The sequence below is a fragment of the Apodemus sylvaticus genome, chromosome 18 (assembly GCF_947179515.1).
Source record: "Apodemus sylvaticus chromosome 18, mApoSyl1.1, whole genome shotgun sequence".
Classification (NCBI taxonomy): domain Eukaryota; kingdom Metazoa; phylum Chordata; class Mammalia; order Rodentia; family Muridae; genus Apodemus; species Apodemus sylvaticus.
The window spans coordinates 20,890,967-20,911,296 of record NC_067489.1 but is presented as its reverse complement, the minus strand read 5'-3'; the positions used below and the strand labels follow the sequence as shown (position 1 = coordinate 20,911,296).

Here is a 20,330-nt window from a genome sequence, read left to right as displayed (position 1 = left end):
GCTACCAAGGACACCACAAATGCCTGCAGACTCCTGTCTGAAAGCAAAGTCCTCGCTCGTGATGCTGCTTTGGAGGCCATGGGAACTTCAGGAGGTGGAAATAGGTTGCAGGGTGCAGGTCCTTGGAGTTACTTCCACCCTAGTTCCTTTCTCTCTTGATCTTTGGTTCCTGTCTGCCATGAAGTATCTTCCTCTGCCCCACATTCCCAGCACCATGATGCTCTGCCCGTGTGTGTGGACTCAAGTAATCATGGGCTAAACCCTGAGACTACCAGGCCAAACAAACCTCTCCTTTCCTCTGTGACATTGTTTCTCTCAGGCCTTTAGTCACAGCAAGCAAAGAGTAGCTAATACAACTGTGTAAACAGTTAAGGCGACAGACATGTACCTGGAAAGGACTTGCAGGTTTTCCTTCTAATCCCCCATGCACTCACGCTGTCATTTCAGCACAACTTGGGCTTCTGGGCCTCTAGATCCCCAAGAAGACTCCTTAAAACCACCAGGGAGCAAAGGAAGAAATCCCAGTGTCTGCCTTGTTTTCCCCCTACTAGAATTCAAACTACGCAGAACACAGGACGTGTTTTCAACACGTTCTCCGATGCCCAGGCCTCAGCTTCCAAAACGTTCAATACAACCACCCATCGCCCCTACCCATTTGACTCAATAAGTGCCTATTTCATTGAAACCTAAGCTGGCTGCTTCTGGTTCACCTCCCTCAAAGGAGGCCAGCTTGAGGCCTGCCCCTCCCGGAACCAGGAAGTCCCAAGTGCCAACACTAAGTGGCACTCAGGCCCAGGAAAGCCAATGTGACTGAGGCAGCTCCTACAGACAGCGAGACAAGCAGAGTCAGGTCTTCTCAGGCAGGCCAGAGTGACAGCGCTAGTGACAGGCAGGGCCCCTTACACGGCAAAGCCATAGTTCAAATATTTATCGTATGTGTCTGGCTTTCACACGGAATGTGCAACCTGCCAGTTACCACTGTTTACCTTGGTAGAAATTCACGGGAAATCTTAGTCTGAGCAGGCCCAGAGTTTATTTTACTGCCAGAGAAACAACTTTCTTTGATAAATCATCCGTGTGACAGTGTTCCTGAAAGACTAAACAAAGATCTCAAGCATAATCTACAGCCTTTGAGAAGCCTTGCAAAGCTAATGCGTGTTTAATTGGCTGCTCTAAGCAGGTTGGGGCAGGGCAAGGGTCTGACATTTCTTAGGCCATTTGTTCTCCTTTTTTAAGGGGAAAAAAAATACAGATTGAAGCTTTTGGCTCGTTTCTGCAAAACTGGATGAAACCTACCAATATCTCAAGGCCCCTTTCTTCTGAATGTAGCCTATTTGTGGGGTTGAGTGGCACAGGGAACCGGTTTGAAAAGGAACCCCGGACTGGAATACTGCTTGAGAAAAAAGGGGAGGGAGAAGGAGGTGACCCAACACAAAAGGGGCTCTCAAATCTCTCTGAAACAGACCCCAATAAATTATGAGTGGAATATATTACGGATAAGATTTCTCAAAAGCACATTGACACAAAAGACAACTTCGGTGGGCGTGTCCTGGACCTGCTGTAGATTGGGTTATAATTGTCTGGCGGCTTCCAGCTGCATGACTGAAAGGTGTCATCTAATGCAAGCCTCCCAGATCTCCCTCACTTCTAGAAAAGAGAGGGTCTGAGGCGTGGGGGAGGGGCGGGGCTGCCTGTTCGTGTTTGGTTTGTTAACTGCAGTATCTTGAAGCAACACAGTCCCTCAAGTTTTCCAGACAACCTCATAAAAACCTTCTGCTCACCAGAGAATCACCTAGATATTCCATTGTATTTCTTAATCTTTCAATTTTTTTTTTAAAAGTTTTCTCTTTTTGCCCAACAAGATGGTTTCGTGAGAATTCACCTCCCTAGACTGAGTTCCATCCTAAAATGGTTCTCTGCGTTAAGTGAGCATTGCAATGGCTCCCATAGTCCAGGAAATGTTATTAATTAATCGACTTGATTAATTCAGTTCTTTGAACAACATAATGTTGTAATTAGCATTTGAGAAGGGGGGAGGGGTCCAGGGAGGTTGAGAGCCCGCCTTGTGGTGGCCCAGCTTAAAGGGTTTAGATTTAACCCAAATCTGTCTGGCTCAGTCAGCTTGGCCTCTCCACCAAGCGGAAAGCCAACAATGGTTGAGCACCTGTTTTGTGTAACATGCAGGGCATTTAAAGTCCACACCAAAGGTGTTCTCCGGCTCCCTGCCAAGGAGCTCCGACACCTTCTCAGCAGGCTAGGAGGCAATGGGGAGGGAACACCAGGAATCACCAGGTATCACCAGGAATACAACGCAAGAATGAGAAAGGGACCAGACAGTATCATCTAGCTGCCCAACAAGTGCTAGCGAAGGAAAGCTGTCAGGGATCCAGTCCCAGAGAGGCAAGCCTGGGCTAACACCTTTCTCTTGCTTTTTAGTCTATAAATGGAAGGCGTGGAACTGGGTGGTCTTTGAGGTTCCACCCAACTCAGACTACCTTCCCAGTGACAGATTGGTACCAGTGAGCCACCCAGCACTCAAAGACATAGCAGCTGGTCCCCTACCTGTCCTCCTCTCTCACACACCAGAAAGGCTTCGAAAGGGTGACATCTGAGGGCCAATCCTTTTTGGTCACCTTACCCAAGACTGTTATTTATAATAGCCAAGACTTCATAAAGGAGGCCAAACGCACAGATGAATACTGTCTGATCCATTCCCCTGAAGTTCTCTGAGTAGTCACATTCGTCAAGAAAGCACCGAGGGACTGTGTTTGCCGGGGGCGGAAGGGGAAGCGATTATTGTTTAATGGGCACAAAATTTCAGTGCAGGTCATGAGAGCTCTGGAGACAGACCTGGTGATGCGCCTCCCCAATGTACTCAATACACTGAACACGTAGAAAGCCCTGAAACGGTAAGGTTTCTGTTGGGTACCGTCTTCGCAAAAGGAGGAAACTAGGCAAGCGGTCCGAGTACCGAGACCAAGGAATCTCGGCATTCAGAGGAACGAACTTCTCTGAGACTTCTAGGTGGAGCTGCACAGGAAGGGCTGGTCCCAGGGACTAACCCATTCAGAACTAACTTGAGAGTAGGCATCCGAAGGTCCTAATGTACACATACCTCAATCTGTAAGGCAAGCAAATGTAGGCATACATCCCAGCATGAAGAGGTTAAAAGGTTCAAGTTTGGTTTAAAGAATAATACTTAAAAAAAAAAAAAAAAAAACAGCAGAGGTGCTAGAAATCTAAAAGTCACCTCTTAATAACTCGGGTATAAGCCATGAAAGCCCTACTCGCTCGATACAGATCTACTTAAAAGGGAAAAAAAAGGCAGCAAACTGAGCTTGAGTCCAGCTTGTGGGCTACTTAGCATTTCATCTCCTCTGCTTCTCACAGGATCTGCACCCAGACCTCAGCTGCTATCTCACTAGGGGAAACTGAGGCATGGAACGTTAGAGAGGCTTGCTCAGCATGGCTGGGCCCCCACACAGCAAAGAGCTACCCAAAGGATGTCACTCTGCCCCCAGAGAGTACAGCAGCCCTCTTCTGGGGTCTCAGTGACATAAGCCTTAACATCTTCCTGCCAGCCAAGAATCAGTGACAAAGGAAGTGTAGGCCTCGCTCACTGGATGAGAAGTTGATTCTTTACAGCTTTTCCTCCTGGTTCCCCAATGTGTGATCTCAATCCGGCTACTCTCCTGCCTCTGCGCTGGTTCCTCGGGTCCCTTGGATCTTGAACCTTTGTAGGAACTCTATTTGTGATCACAGATAAGTAGGATTATATCAGCTACGAGAGCCCAGATGGCTTTCCAGGCTTTGAGTTGAGCACGGTTTCCACACAGATTCCCAGCCAGGCCTAGGAAGACTGGTGGAGAGGAGATGCAGGCTGTAAGCCATTTTACACCATATAGTGCTTGGATCTAAGGGCCAAGCTCACAATCTCCTGCACTTGGGGCACTTGGCAACTGTCCCAAGCCTACAGAGTGTGGATGTTCTAGTTCTATGTTCTAGTTGTTTGCCCTCCTAATGCAGTTTCCTTCGTGCCTATTTGGTTTTATTTTGAACAAACTGGACCAGGTCACTCCAAACCTCGAGTGTTGTTTCTGTCAACTTAACAAATTGCACATATCCACTTGGAAGGGACACTCTCCTCTATTGTGTGTCTGTCTGCTGTGTATGAGACGTGGTCCGGGACTGGCCTTCTTTTGTTCTACGGCTCCGATTTTCTTCACATTTTAGCAATGAAGCTAGCGCGTTCTTTGTCGGTGGTGCAGGCAGATAGAGCATCTATTAATCACACAGAAGGTAAATCTGGCCCCAGACACAGAGCCTGCTCTCAAGCAGCTATAACTGCCATGCTGGCATCTGATCTCCCCGTATCCAAGAGGAAACCTAAAGTTTAGTTTGGAAAGTCCGAGCGGACTTTTTGCAAGAGAGCGAACCGCCTTTCAGTGAAGCTCCAACGGCACTTCAGCCAGCATGGCCTGACAGATTCCTGAGGCAGAGAACAGAGCCCATGGAGGAGCAAGCACCAGGGGAAATACTTCTAGGAAACATTCCCAGGGCTGGCTCGGAGAAGATTTTCTTTTCCTTTCCTGTTTGACTAATTTTACGTATTGCCAGGTACAGTTTTTCTCTTTGAGGAAACATGTAAACAAATGAAGGGAAGATATTCTCTCAGAGGGCAAGAAAAATGCCGGGGGGTGGGGGGAGACGACAAAGAAACCTTTTATCATGAAAGGTGGGGCTGAACAAGAACTGTCGGGCCCCAAATGTAAAGATGCTGAGGTACAAGGTAAGCACCCTGCATCCTTGAGAAAGGACAGGGATCATCCCGAGGATGCTACAGGAAGGCCTAAGGGCACGCACAGGAAGCAGAGAAAAAACAAAGTGGTTGGAAGTGGAATAAAAAACGCATGGTGGGGGCTATGATTAGCATCTCCCTTAGATAAACGAATGGAGGAATTGAGAGAGAGAGAGAGAGAGAGAGAGAGAGAGAGAGAGAGAGAGAGAGAGAGGTTAGAGACCAAGCTTTTAACACTAAGGTTGTCAATGTGGAGGCTCGCAAATGCTACGCTGGCCTCTTTAGGAATCGAACACAGCACCCAGTCATCATGTAGGAAGTAGGAAATGCAGGGAAGGACTGAGCACAGCACCCAGTCATCATGCAGGAAGTAGGAAATGCAGGGAAGGACTGAGCACAGCACCCAGTCGTTGTAGGGCAGCGGGCTGGGTGAGCAGCATTTTGAGAGCATTAGCCGATCATAGGCTCCCCACATCCGCTGCCTGATCCGGGCTGATCTGGGCTGCATTCCTGAGCATCAGAGCCCGCACTTCCTACTGTTGTTTTTTGCCTGTTGAGGGGGAAAATGCACTCTGTACCAAGAGGGTAGAGCTCAAGAACAGAGAATGTAGCAAGGCAGACAGGCCAGAGGGTTGAAAAACCGCATCATTGAGGGGGGCAGGTAGCAGGCTCGGTGTGTCCGGCTCCACACTGGCGGTGAGGGGTCCTACGAGAGCACAAGGCCGCTCACACAATGCTTTCCAGCAACTGATATCTTCCCACTGGGGACACCAGGGCCACTTAATACAAAGCTGGATCCCTGGAGCGGGGAGTCAAACATTCTTTGCCTGGTGTTAGCTTGCATTGTCAAAGGCTTTTGTTTTCTAACGGAATCCCATCAGTGTGGCTGACTGCCTCTCTTCCTTGAAATGAACCGAGCCAGGCAACACGTTTCTCAACAAGGCTGCATTCGGCGGGGCGCTAAAGAGGGTAAAGCAAAGCTTAGTCCCCAGTCTCTCTCTGAGAGAGAGAGAGAGAGAGAGAGAGAGAGAGAGAGAGAGAGAGAGAGAGAGAGAGAGAGAGAGAGAGAATATATCCTATTTATCATTTCCTAAAAACCTTACAAGCAAAAAAAAAAAAAAAGGAAATTCTCTCCTCTCCCTCAGAAAAGCCGGGCACACCCAGTCCTCACCATGCACACAGGGGCACCTGTATGCCACAGTCACAGTACTGTTCTCCATCTTACAGGAGAGGAGGAGACCCACACACACACCAAGGAAGAAATGCAGCTCCTTCCATATCATTGTATGGATTTTGTAAAATGAGCCATAGGCCAGGTCTCAGAGGACCTCCTGAACCTAGGAAGAAAATTCTTTTAGGGTTATAGGACGGTAATCTTAAACAGCCCGTCACTCTGGACCACTGAACCCGACTGGTTATTGATAAGAGGCAGGCACTCCTTTAAGAAGCACTGGCCTAGGGGGCTGCAGCCTTGGCAGGAACCTACTGCAGTGGGGGAGTGACCAACAAGTGACCAACAAAGGTAAGTTGAGGCACATCCTCTGGACTTCTGCTTTTGTTAGAAAGCCAACCTTTCCATGTCCTTTCCATGTCAGGTTCTCCCGAAGGCTTGCCTCTTTAGCCCTTGACTTCCAAATGTATCTACAAAACCCCCAAGGGACAGAATTTGGGGACAGGAGCGAGAGAATGGGGCGGAGGAGAATTAATGACGATTTGGGGTTAAGTTCCAGCAAAGATCCTGGACCTACATCTACTTTCTCAGCAAGGCTGTGCTGGCTTTGGCCTTTTAATTCCTATAACCTGCGAGAAAGGAAAACTACCACTCTCTAGAAAATCAGTGGTTGACGATGTCTAGCCCGGATTTAAAAATCTGAAGTTCAATTTTAATTTATTCTAGATAGGTATATTTGGACCAGCGTCTAGCATAATTCATTGTACTCAATAAATGTTAAGTAAAAGGGTGAATGCAGATAAAGACTCGAACACATGCACCCTGAGTTGGGAGCTTCCCTAATAGGAAGCCAGTCCTGGCCAATCACCTCCACTCCTAGGGCTTTCTATCCACATCCCTGAACCTGATTAAAATCGACAAACACGCGATATCCACAGAGCGCTGCTCTCTGGGCTCTATCTGAGATCGTCCCCCACCCCAGACGCAAACAAAGTCAGGGCAACTGGTAAATGTGGACACTGTGGCTGGCCATCTCTAAGACGGATGACTTGGGAAGAACTAGGCCTCCCTCCCAGGAGCCTCTGGGATTCTTCCAGCCCTCCCCCACAGAACAAAAGGCTTCCTGTCAGGGCTCCTCTGAGATCCTATTCACCCTGTCTCCTCTCCTTCCAGGTTTATCTTTGGGAAGGACCCTGCAGCAGCTATCTTTGTGGAGACAAGGCTTGCGGCTGTAACAATATGGCGCTGTGTATCCACCAGTCAGAGCCCAGGCTGGGGCTCCTCCTGAGGCAAGAAAGGAGACTGAAACTTAGTCAAGATGGGAGTGGAAGAGTCACCTGACTTTGGGTGTTACCGCTACACATAAGTCATCCATAACTTGCTTGTTGATGATACAGGACCTGGCTATGTAGCCCAGACTGGTCTCAAACTCAAGATCCTCCTGCCTCCTCCCTGCCCAAGTGCTGGGATGTTAGATATGCTCCACCATACCCAATTTCTTAATAACATTTTAAATGAACTTAAAATAAAACTCTAGATGTATGGTATGGTGGCCTCTACCTATGTTCCCAACATAGGGAAGAAGATGTAAAAAGATGTAGAGTCTGAAGCTAACCTGCGCTACATAGCCAATGAAAGGCCATCCTGGGCTACATTCACTACTGTTTAAAAAAAAAAAAGTCTTAAAAAATTTTTAAGAGACAATAAGAAAAAAAAAGGGTATGACTTAGACAAGCAACAAAATGTAGAAAATGGGTTATTTTTACACGTACTATTTCCCTCTTGGTAACAGATTAAGACAAATAGAAATGTGTGATGATAAAATTAAAGCCATCAGAAATAAATATAGCTTTTTAAGAATGTGTGGCCAATAGGGTCAGTGAGGACCGGTGCCTGTCATCAAGTCTGTTCATCCTGTTCATCCTGTTCAAGCGAGTTCATCCCCAGCACCCACGTGAACGGAGAGGAGAGACCTACCTCCTTCAAGCTGTTCTCTGACCTCCTCATGCACGAGCAGACACACACAGGTAAATAAACAAATAAGCATCTATATCCATTAAGGTCTCTGTGGCAAAGGGCTGAAACAGTTCAGCTTCCCCTGCAAACATGGAGAATGCGTGTGCCGTGACGCGCGGACTCCCTGGGCTGGTGAGTGTCCTGCGCATGCGTGCGGAGCTCACCGGAGCACAGCACTTCACGATATCAGACTCGCCCTGTACTTTATCAAGTCGGGTTAATGAAGACACAGTGGTTCAGAACGGACGTGACGACTTACGTTGCCTACCTTTATGCCTTCTCTCCTAAAGAGTTGAAAGAAATCCACCCTGAAGAGCAAGCATCGGCCCGAATCTGGCCTGCAGTAAAATGGTCCTGGCCCGGGCCGCTGCTCTGCGTCCAGCCATGGAAACCCAAGGGAGGGAGGGAGTAGGGTCCACGAGGACACAGCTCATGTTTGTGTCCTCAGAGGTCAGAAGTCATTGGTTTCTCCTGTTGGTCAGAGCAGCCATCCTAGAAGGGTCCTGGGTTGGCTCCCTAGCCCAGGCTAGCCCCACTCTGGCAGCTGCAGTTGCTGATTCGGAATTCTCTCTCAACCCAGAGCAGGGACAGAACTCACACTCCAGAGGCAATGTCAATGTTCTTTGCCCGGAAGACTCTGACTAGGACCTCAGGTGGATACTGAGGCAGAAATCTCCCCATCCTGGGAAGGCACCCCACCCACCCTGAGCTGTTTCAGTCCGGGGGCAGAGTTGTGCTGACACCTAGGGGCGGATGTAAAAATCAAACCGTAGAAGAAGAGCCAATCCAGGGCAGCTTCTGCAGCAGGTGAAGAGAACTTTACAGTCCAGCACCTCAGCTCCATCCCTGTCCCTAAGTCTGCATCCCTCTGCCATTAAAGAGGGTTCCCCAAAATCTGAAACACAGTGGCATAAGCAGTCTAGTGTTAAGAAAACATGGCCCGAGCCTGGCACAGTAGCGCACTCCTTTAATCCCAGCACTTGGGAGGCAGAGGCAGAGGGATCTCTAAGTTTTGAGGCTAGCTTGGTCTATAGAGTGAGTTTCAGGACAACCATGGACAAAGGACGGCCCATGTTCACTCTGCCTAGACAGACTTCCTTTTGCCTAAGAAAGAAAATGAGAGGAATGAGGCAGAAGACGCGAAGCTCAAACACGATGTTCCCACGAGCTCGTGTCCACAGGGGTGGGGAGTGGGGGGGGCTGAGACACGGGACAGGGAAAGGCAGGGATTCCCAAAGCACCCCCACGAGGCTGGAACTCGGTCTTACCAAACTCGCTTGCACAGAGATGCTCAATAATGGCCTCCGATTTCAACTCGTTGTCACAAGGAGGGCACACGGTTGTACCTAGCAAGGGAAACCAAGCAGAAACAGAAGCTGTCAGTCACGGTGATCTGGACGCCTTGCAGGAGCCAGGCTAACAAGATCTAGAGGTCTTCTGGGGCTCCGTAGCGGCGAAGGGCTCCTGAACTCAGAACCAAACGCAGAAGCAGACGAATGCTTTCATCAAACATTTTGGCCTAGATATACTAAATATGGCGGTTATCTAGTCTACTGCTATTTGAGGCAGGTAGGGGCCAGTCCAGAGTGCCTGAAGGAAAAAGCAACAAACAAACAAACAAAACAAAATAAAAAACAAAAACAAAAACAAAATGGTTGGCTTATAAGCCAAAACAGATCTTCTCACGAATTGTTTCTAGGTCTCCCCCACCCCGTATCTAGCCCCCTCTGATTCCGGCCCCTCCCTGTCTGCAGATTCTGAACAAGACAGCCCATCGACTTGAGCAGGTCTCTAGGGTCAAGAGAACAGCTATACTCAGTGGCTCAAGCCCAGGGCCCTGAAGTGACACAGGGACTCCAAAAAAGCAGGCTGCGGGGTGGGGGAGGGGAGGGGAGGAACCAGCCAGAGCCACCAAATGGAGGACAGAGCTGGCCAAAAGAGGAAACCCTTTGGATGGTCTTTCATGAAGTGCTTTGAAGAGATACGCACGTGCGTGCGTGCGTGCGTGCGTGCGTGCGTGCGTGCGTGCGTGTGTGAGGCAAGTCACTGGGAGGCAGCTAGACCCCGGGAGGAAAGGGCTTCAGAGTCCTCTTGGGAAGGGTAGAGATAATGTGTTTATAGGAGAGTCCTCCAAGGGTTGAATTCCTCCTCCTCTGTTCATTGTCTATCATACATCGTACAGCTTACTGCTGGCCTAGAAACCCTACGCGTAGTCCACTCCCAGCACCCTGGAGGCCAGGGCCAGGCTGGAGGAGAAAGGAAGTCACCCAGAGCCAAAGGGAGGCTCAGTGTGCTGAGAGCCTCTGCTCACTGGCTTTCTTTTCCCATCCCATATGGTGTCCCCCCCCACCTTCCTCCAGGGCTCAGGCTGTGAAATGGGCACACCCGGGACCTGCTGCTCCCCGGCCCTCTCCCTCCGAGGCTGAGAGCACATCTCCAGTCTGTATCTGGCAGCTAACTACCTTTCAAGTGTCCGGAGCAGAAGGAAGCACGGAACAGGCAGAGAGACTCAGGAAGCCTCTTTGGGCCGGATATTGAAAACACACCTGTTTCGCTCCCAGAGCTTGGGGTTGGGTTCTGGAAGTAATGTTTCCCAACAAAAGCAAAATAAACAAACAAGCAAACAAACCTCTTTCCCAGAAATCTCCATCATGGGGTTTGCTTTCCATGTGAAGTAAGAAAGAAAAAGGGGGAGCGGAGATTAAGAACTCAGCGGTTAAGAGCACTGGCTGCTCTTCCAGAGGTCCTGAGTTCAATTCCCAGCAACCACATCGTGGCTCGCAACCTTCTATAATGGGATCTGACGCCCTCTTCTGGTGTGTCTGAAGAGAGCTGCAGTGTACTCACATAAACAAAATAAAATAAATCTTTAAAGAAAAAGGAAAGGAAGTTGTAGACAGAACCATGTGACCTATAAATAGGGAAATGAACTGTGTGTTTGGGTTTCCTCTCTGTTTGTGGTTGTTATATTTCCTTTTTGTTTTAAGTAGAAGTTATCCCGTTGCAAAGCTCAAGGTATAAAATGTTGAACTAGACATTCTAGGTCTCCTGCCTATAGTCCAAAACTGTTGGCATTTCCAGGCTCTCAGTCCAACAGGACAAGAGAGTTTCAGCCTGTAGGTCGAACCCAGCCTGAGAACATTCTCAGTGGCTCGGGTGGGGGAGATGGGAGGGTAGGGGGTGGAGGAGATGGGGGTGGTGGGTGCAGGGTGAGGGGTGGATCACCCTGTATCCTCTACGTGGCTTTCCCTCCTCCCAGTACTTCAGTGAAGAGCTGAGCAACTCTCTAGAGAGAGAACAGTGTGTAATGCAATATTAATCTCTGCCTCTCCTGTGTCTTTGGGGGCCTGCATGGCTGACTGCCTCACAGGGGCAACTGAGATTTCCACTGGACAGGTAAACCGAATCCTGGCGGTAAAGTGTGAAGCAAATTAATGAAAGTCTTAAAGGTTTTGTTCATCTTTAATGGTTATGAGGGCGTGGAGGGGAAAGGCTGACCCTGGAGCCAGGACTAAGATTACTTTGTGAAATCAGTGTGTCTAGGGAGAGAGTGGGGGAGAGGAGCTGGGAGAAAGGTGGGGGAAGGGAGAGGCTGAGGCTGGGAGATAGATTTTCCATGGGCAGCTAGCTCACTGAGGAGAGTGGAGGAACTACCATAACGGAGAATCAGGGAGGAGGGAGGGTTCCCGGCCTCTCCGGTCTGTGACTTAACCTGGCTGACTGAATGCGTCACATGCCTAAACAACAGGACTCAACAAGACAGGCCTGGCAGGAAAGGAGAAGGACAATTTATTAAATGAGTGTAATGTATGTCCAAGACTTAGAAGTCAGTTTCCTGGGACGGACAGCATAATTGCTTTTCCTGACAGAAGCTAAGATACCATGAGCAGCCACTGTTTGAAAGAGAGAGAGAGAGGGAAAAAAAAGGCTTTGGCTCGTGACTCACAATCGGACTTACCTTTAATAAAAAGGGGCTTTCCAATACTCCCCAAGACCTGTATCCGAGCTTATTCAAAGATGTAGTGCTGTGTTGAAAATTTAGATTTCCGTATTAGGGATACAGGGTAGACAGGGAATGGGACATGGCCCCTGTGTGGAACTTAACTATCATCCCAAAGTCCCAGGGCTTGTTCCAGAACCACCAGCCTAAGGTTCTGTGGGCCAGTAGTGTAGTCTGTCTTAACCTCTCCCCTACACAACTTAACACTCAACTGACAGACAACCCTGTGGGGCCAAAGTGTGGGACACCCTCCTAATGATGTCTCTCTGGAAATTAAAAAAAAAAAAAATCACTTAAGAGAAAGCCAGCCAAACCACACTCCAGCCAGACAACACACGCACACGCATGTGTGCGCGCGCTGCGCGCGCGCACACACACACACACACACACACACACACATGCACGCACACCTTGATTCAGCAAAGAATTCTTCCATCTGAGCATTGACAAGGAGGAACTGGACACATGCACCCACACAGAGACATCCATAAATAGGTAAGGGTGAGGGTGCCCTTGCCCTGCCAGTCTCTTGGACGTACTTGTGTGTGCTGGGCGGACTCTCCCTCAGAAACAGCACCACCCCCATCTGGTCCTCCTGCTCGCCAACATCAGACCCTTTACACAAAGCTGGTTCTCACAGGCTTCCACTTTAAGCCCACCAAGAGCCCCAGCAAAGGGCAATCAATCAGTGGCCATGGGGAATGGACAGAATTCAAGCAAAGTTGGCCACAGGCTCTCCTGGCAGGCGGGAGTTAGAAAGGAAACTGTGGTCTGCAGGGGGGGCTGTGGGGGTGGGGGTGGGGCAGCTCAATGGGGAGAGAAGGCACCAGGGTCTAGGGAAAATGCTCTTGATCCCCAGTGTGCCACCTCAAAGGGCTACACACACCAGGCCTGAGGACAGAGGTGCCCTGGGCTATCATTTACCTTACGGGCTGGGGCCCATGCCAGCCAAGGGCAATCACTTTGGACCTACCTTCCTCCCTAGAATGAATAGGAGCCTTCAGACTTTCCCCATGCCTACCCCAGCCCTCACTCTGAGGCAGCTAAATGAGGCACCAACAAGAGGCACTTGGCAGTGAGTACATGCCTGTCTGTAATCCTAGAACTGAAGAGATTGAAACAGGAGGAATTTGTGTTCAAGACCAGCCTGGGCTGTACACTTAGAGACTAAGACACTGCTTCAGAAAGCCAAGACACTCAACACTTCAAGATAAGAAGTCTCCTCCTCAGAAATGGCCGGGAGGTGCCTGCTCCTGTGACAAGGGCTACTTACTGGACAAGAATATCTGTCTGCTACATATTTCTGAGGCTCACCTCACAGGAATGGACCCACTCAGGATTCGTACGACCAGCGTGCTGTAGTGCAGCTGTGGGTTCTGTGTGTGTTTCTGGTTTTGTTTTGCTCGAGTCTCCAGATTTTCTTTTTCCTTCTCACATGAAAAGTTCCCTTTAAGTACAGGATTCCCAAGAGAAATTCTGGTCCCCCCCAGGGTTCAGTATTTGCAGCGCCCAATTTGCAGGTCCTCACCCTCCCAGGAGGAGATAAACAATGAGCTAATTACATTTTTATCTTTCTAATTACCTAAGGATTTGTGTGAAAGAGAGAGGCAGGGGGTATGCGAGGCTGGAGCAGCGGTTTTTGCATTCCCCCTAGGTTTGCTAAACTCAAGGTTGCTGCCTGAATTCAGAGGCGAAGAAACAGAAGTTGCGCTTTCTAAACTTCTTTCCTCTTCCAGTTCTGCAACACGACTGGAAGATAAGCTAAGCAGAAAGGATTTCTTGCTGATTGTTTTGTTTTTAGAAAAAAAAATAGTTTACAAACTTATGAAAATAAATCCCTTATTTGTTTGTTTGTTTGTTTTTGAAGTTTGAGCGAGTGGCTTTCTAAGGGAGCAGTGTCTGTCTCGGATGTTAACAGTTTTGGATAAGAACCCCGCGCTCTCCCTGAAGCGATGGACGTCCTCCTTTGATTTAAAACCTAGACTTTGCTTTGTTTCAGGTATGGAAAACGCCAGACTGGAGCTTAGGAAGAGCAGCTTTAGGTCTCCCCCCACTCTCCCCGGCCGAGGCTCCCCAGCAATCACGGAGTACCTGGGGCGGGAGAAGCGCCAAGCGACGCCTGGGCTTCCCAGAAGCTTTCGGGATCGGGTCTGCACACCTTGCGGGGTGCGGTGCGCGGTTCCCGGGCTTTCCGCTCTACAGCCCGGGGCCAGTGCGGCTGGGCGCGGGGGGTTCGAGGGCGTGGGAAGGTGTACTCTTACCTTGGGGCTTCGAGGCTTCGGTGGCATTGGGCGGGGTCATGGCGATGCAGACGTCGCCCTCGGGGAACTTGTCACATTTGAGCATCTCGGGCCAGTAGAAGCCGAAGAACTGCATGACCGGCTCGCACGAGTCGCGCACGGCCTCGCAGAGCCAGCGACACGGGTAGATGGGCCTGTCCAGACAGACGGGCGCGAAGAGCGAGCAAAGGAAGACCTGGGTGCCCATGTGGCAGTTCTTGTTGAGCAGCGGCACCCAGCTGCTGGCCTGCTGCTTCACCTCTGCCATGGTCTCGTGCTCCAGCAGGTTGGGCAGCACCATCTTCTTGTAGCCCACGTTGTGGCACAGCCGCAGGTCCACCGGGATGTCCACGCACTGCGGGGGCTTGGTGTAGAAGCGCCCGCTCTGATACGAGCCGATGTCCGACTGGAAGCTCACGTAGTCGTACTCGCTGGCCGAACCCGCGGCCAGCAGCGCGGCGGCCAACGCCAGCAGCACGCCCGAGGCGGCCCCGCCGCGACCCCGCGCGCTGCGCCCGACGCCCATGCTGCTCGGCGACGTCGGGGCTGCCCACAGCGCCTTCACGCGCGCGTCCCGCTGCAAACTTCCCGGAGCCTCCGGGGACAAAGGCGCAGTGCCCGGCCCCGTCCGGCTCGCGGCCGCGCGCTGCTCCCCGACTCTCCGATCGCTGGGGTCCTCCGCTGCCGCAGGTCGCCGCGGCGGGGATGGCGCGGGGCGGAGAGCGCGCGGGGCCGAGTGCCGTCCCGGCTCGCGGAGGCGCGGCGGGCTGCGGGCTGCTGCACCTACTTGCGACGCTGCAGCTCGAGTGCGCGGTGTGCGGGTGGCCGAGCCCTGGATCTCCCGCGCGCAGCCAATCAGCTCCGCGCTGCCGGGAGCCGCTCTCCACACCGCGTCAGTCAGCCGCGCAGTTAACCAATCGCTGCGCCGGCCAGAGGGATCGGTTTACTAGAACTAGACCCAGGTCAACACCCCTTAAAAAGCAAAACCAAAAACTAAGCAAGTACTTTCGAAGGAGGCAAATGCCAAGGGAAGAGAGTAGTTAGAAGTGCGGGGTGGGTGGAGATGGTGTTGGACGAAGTAATTAACGTGAGTCGGTTTGTTTAAAAAAGGCGGGGGGAGGGGGGACTCTTCATAATACTTGCAAATTGATGCAATTGTGAAGACTTTTTTCTACTCGTTTTCCTAGTTCCAAGGAACAACGCAATAGACCAGCAGCCCTTAGCTCCTCGGTTTTAATCTTATGTACAGAGTCAGGCTGCTTCCCAGCTGCTCGGATGGGCAGGCTGAACTAAACTCTTTTAAATTCCCCAGGAGTCTGGGCTTTTGCAAAGACTAAGAGAAGGTGGTGTTTGTGGCTGTGTTAGAAATACAACCTCTTTCCAGGTGACCGAAGGCAGAACGGGAAAGGGGCTTACTGCGGAGGAAAACACTGGTCACGTAGGTGTTAGCTTCTGAGGACAGTTTATGTTTTTTAAACGATGTTTTTAAGACCGTACTCAAGTCCCAGCACTGCAGACAACACATCTGTCCACAAACATACACACAGAGACGTGTTTGTGGATTAGAAAGCCAAAGCACTAAAAATACCAGCGCGACTGGGTAGATGGATACCAACTCTATCGGTCAGATACACATGCTAATTCAGAGGTCAAAAACCAAAGGTGTGTCGCCCCCTCCCCCATAAGGCAGAAGCCAAACAAGAATAGCTGAGTCGTCCTCTAGCCCTCCCCCCACCATCCCCCGCCCACAGCCACCCACTACTCACTTCCTGGAAATCGCTTGAGGGTTCCAAATACTCCCCTTAAAATCGGAGGGCTAAGGGTGGGATCAAGAGTAGAAAGGAGACCGCACAAGCTGTCCGTGAAGTTCTCTGGATCTCCATGTTCTGTGTCCTTCGGGGGGGGGGGGGGCAGCCGAGGATGCAGTATGTTGCCACACTGGGTGGCAAATGGGCCGCCACTCCTGGTTGCAAAGCCCAGCACAGTTGGAGATGCTGCTGGCCCAGGCAGCTTGTTTACAAAGACAGCTCTGGGGACCCTTGCTTTCAACGCAATAGACATTGTTTCTCCGTTCCAAGTAAAAGCTCCGGAGCTTGCAAAGATGCGGGGATACCTTCTTAAAGCAATCATACATCCGCTGCTGCTGGGACTCTACTGCCAGAAGCAGATGGTCAATATGCCTGCCCATCCTAGGCCAATGAGAGATGCCCAAGCCAAACAGGCAGGTTTGGGTAAGAGGAAAAGCCAAGGCTGTGGATGGCCAGGGGTTAATCAAGAAAGAGCCTGCCGTGCCCCCCCTCCCTCCCGGAGGAGCTGAGGAACCACATTCTTCAGGGAGCACAGAGGGCAGGAGAGCAGGCAACTGTGTCCCAATTCAGTAGCAGCCAGGGCTGAATCTGCTTGCTAGAGGGTCCTCGTTCTCCCGCCAGGCCAGATCCTCTTGCTGGCCTCAGATGTCTGTTGGCTTATTCATTGGAAAGATTCTCGTTGGTAGATAAACAGCCTTTGCCCTCCCTTTAACTCAGTTGCAAGGTTTAACCCACCCACCCCTCACTCAACTGTGTACAATTCTCCCAACTAGCCTGAGGATTTGGTTCTACCCTCTGTTACAAGGCTGGGAACCAGTGCAGGTGACTCCACCCCTGGTGGCTTTGAAGTCTTCATCAATCTGTTCACAGGAAGAACTAGCCTACATCCAAACAGCCTTGTTGACTTAGAGGTCCCCATGTTCCCTGCTCTGTTTTGCCCTCTGGGACAAAGCTATGGGCACAGGTATCAGGCTGGAGAAGAGATGTCAGTAGTTGTTTATTTCTGAATCTAAGGTCCAGCTAGGAAGGGGAAGCCTCTAAGTCTTGACCCCACCCATAGATGTCCATCTCATTGAGATGAGAAATGTCCCTGGAGGCCACACCACAGGACAGTGTCAGCCAAGGCAGTCTGCACCTACTCCCAAGCTCTCGAGTCAGCAGATTTCACACTTTAAAATCTAATCTCCCCTTTTCTCTGATAGTGTATGCACAAGGGAAAATTCTAGAACAAGGGGTGTTTAAAATGCTATTGTCCTTGCACCGTTCCCAGAAGCCTTGGTTTCTGAGTTTGAGAACTGTAAACCAGGAGACTGCCCTGGCTTCTTCCTGCCCTAGTAGGTTAAGTGAGCAGGGACAGAATGGAGATCTCTGCCTTTCCTTTCTCGCCTTGGGAAAGCTCTGGGCTTTTCCCCACACCTCGAGGTGCCTGTACATGCAATTTGGAAAGGGCTTTTCCATTGCTTCACCTCAGCTTAAGGGGACATTTACTAGTCTCGAAGCTGACAGGAGATTGGGGTCATGGAGAAGCCTCCCCGTACCCTGCTGGTAGCTTCTTTCCACACCGAGAACTTAAAACCGGGAGGGGAAGAAGGTCCCTAGGCCGTGGTCCCTCTTCCGCTCCGTGTCGGTTCACCAGGGACTTTTATCCTCTGTGGGAAGAAGATCAGCATTCGCTCAGCTCACCAGTTGGCAGAGTCACTGAGGACAGAGGGCTCCTGCCCACGGCCTGGTAGTGGTGCCTCTAACACAAGACAGAGAGGAGTGTTGCAAGCCTCCGAATCGGGAAGCATGCTATATGGCCCCAGTTATGGTCCCAACGTGCTCCCAGCGCCAGGAAGTACACCCCGTATCTCTGGACATGGCCTGCTTGCCATGTAGAGCTATCTATGTTTATTCGACTGCTTGGGACCTGCTCTGCTACTCCTAATTAAAGCACAGGGTGTGAACACTCAGCCTGGCCTAGTGGCACCACAGACACACAGAAGGCAAAGACAGATCGATCTCTGCAAGTTTGAAGCCAGCCAGGACTACACAGTGAAACCCTGTCCTTCCTACTATCCCCACCAAAAATAATTATTGAATTATCAGTAACCGGGATGGTATGAGGTACACTTCCAGTCACGGATGAATGCCTTAACACAGTACTCAGCGTGAGACATCAACAAACACACGAGACTGTGTACTGAGACAGACTTCTCGACCTTTGCGTGAGTAACTTTGAATCTCCTGACTCCTTTACCAGCTGGCTTGTCCCTCAGTGGCTGTAGGAAAATCTGGAAGTAATCTTAAAACCTTAGTCAGGCCTAGTTCTGTGAACCTATGAGAAGACCATAATGGAGAGGTCAAAGGTCCTGAAAGGGGACCTACTACTGTTATTTTACTCAGTGTCTTAGTTAAGGTTTTACCGCTGTGAACAGACGCCACGACCAAAGCAACTCTTATAAAGAACACTTAATTAGAGTTGTCTTAGAGGTTCTGAAGTTCAGTCCATTATCATCAATGCAGGAGCATGGCAGCATCCAGGCAGGCATGGGGCTGGAGGAGCTGAGAGCTCCACTCTTGTTCCAAAGCTAGGAGAAGACTGGCTTCCAGGCAGTTGGACAAGGGTCTTAAAGCCCATGCCCACAATGACACACCTACTCCAGGAAGACCACACCCACTCCAGGACAGCCACACCTCCAAATAGTGCCACTGCCTGGGCCAAGCATATTCAAACCACCACAGTCAGAACACCGAACTATTCTCTAAATACTCGTGTTTACAGCCATGGGTTAGTGCTGCTCCTGGCTTTTGTCAGAGAAACTTCTTGTGCAGCAGGTAGCAGTTAGTACAGAGACTCACAGCAGGTCAAAATGTGACTTCAAAGTACTTGGAACAGGACAGCTGGATTTCCTCTGGCAGGGCTCAAGGAGCATCTCAGAAGAGGGAGCAGAAAGAGCCAAAGGACGGGGAGACACAAACCAGCATCTTTCAGATGTGGCATGCCCACTGCACTGGTGAGCTCACCCACTGCAGCTGTGGTTAACTGCACAAGGCTGGGCCCATCAACATGGCATCGGGATGGGGGAGGAGCCCATAATGTCCGTCTCCTCCCAGAGCCTCTATGGGTAGCTAAAGTTTGCTAAAGTAGAGGTGTCATTTCCCTGGGTGGTATGTGCCCCAGTAAATAACTTCCCATGGATGTGCATGCAAGCAATTCTGTTGGGGTCACACACAAACAAAAGCATGAAGGCAGGAAGGAGACTTATTGCACAGAAGGGTTAGAGTGGGAAGGAGATAAGAGAGGGGAAGGGCATCAGGACCAGTGCCATCCCACTGTATACATTCCTTGTCTGGAGGAGCTGCAAATCTCACTGCTATTATCAAACCATCTTGTGTCTTTGGGACACAGTCGCCCTGTTGATACAGTCCACTACAATGTTCTTCCTTCCCTGTAGGGGAACTTTCACTCCCTGCAGTTACTTCCCCTTGGGCTGCATAGTGCTCTTTTCTACCTTCACCCCAGAAGTGGTCTTGGGGAGACAGCATTAGACATTCACCTGCAGTGAGAAGTTATGATCACTATCCCTGCCTCTCTGATCAAAGATAAACCTCCTCACTCTCCAGAAGGGTCTTTGTCAAATTGAATCTAAACACCTTTAATCATTCGTGAATATTGTAATTTGTTTACAAATATATGAACTGTGAACTATCTTTCAGAAAGAATCAGAGTTCCCTGAGAGCCAGCAGAAAGAATGGAAACAGGCAATATCGGGAGGTAGGAGGTGGGGGGGGGGGGGGAAACCCTCTAGAATGTACCAGAGACCTAGGAGATGAGAGACTCTCGGGACTCAAAGGGAGGGGCCTTAGAAGAAATGCCCTACAGTAGAGAGAAGGAACTTGTAGAGTCCACCTCCAGTAGAAAGACAGGGAGGGCATCAAGTGGGGTGATGGGGTAACCATCCCACAGTCAAAAACTCTGTCCCAGAATTATTCCTGTCTAAAAGAACAGCAGGGACAAAGATGGAGAAGAAACTCGGGGAAAGAAGGTCCAGTAACAGGCCCAAATTGGGATCCAGCTCACGGGGAGACACCAAGGCATGACACTATTACTGAGGCTGTGATACACATACAGACAGGAGCCTAGCATGGCTGCCCTCAGAAAGGCCCAAAAAGCAGCTCAAAGAGTCAGATGCAGATACTTAGACCAACAGCTGGGGACCCCTGTGGTTGAATTAGGGAAAAGTTGGAAGAAGCAGAGGAAGAGGGTGACTCCACA

General features: G+C 50.4%; 1 protein-coding gene across 1 annotated transcript in view; it reads right to left on the bottom strand.

The window, feature by feature from the left end:
- Sfrp1 (secreted frizzled related protein 1) overlaps positions 1-15,242 on the bottom strand; it is a 38,591-nt gene extending 23,349 nt beyond the window's left edge. The window contains exons 1-2 of the mRNA XM_052162314.1: positions 14,247-15,242; positions 9,254-9,331 (exon numbers count right to left, since the gene is read on the bottom strand). Of these exons, the coding sequence (XP_052018274.1) occupies positions 9,254-9,331; positions 14,247-14,790 (622 nt within the window). The 5' untranslated portion in view covers positions 14,791-15,242. The remainder of the gene's footprint in view (positions 1-9,253; positions 9,332-14,246) is intronic.
- Positions 15,243-20,330: the final 5,088 nt, after the last annotated feature.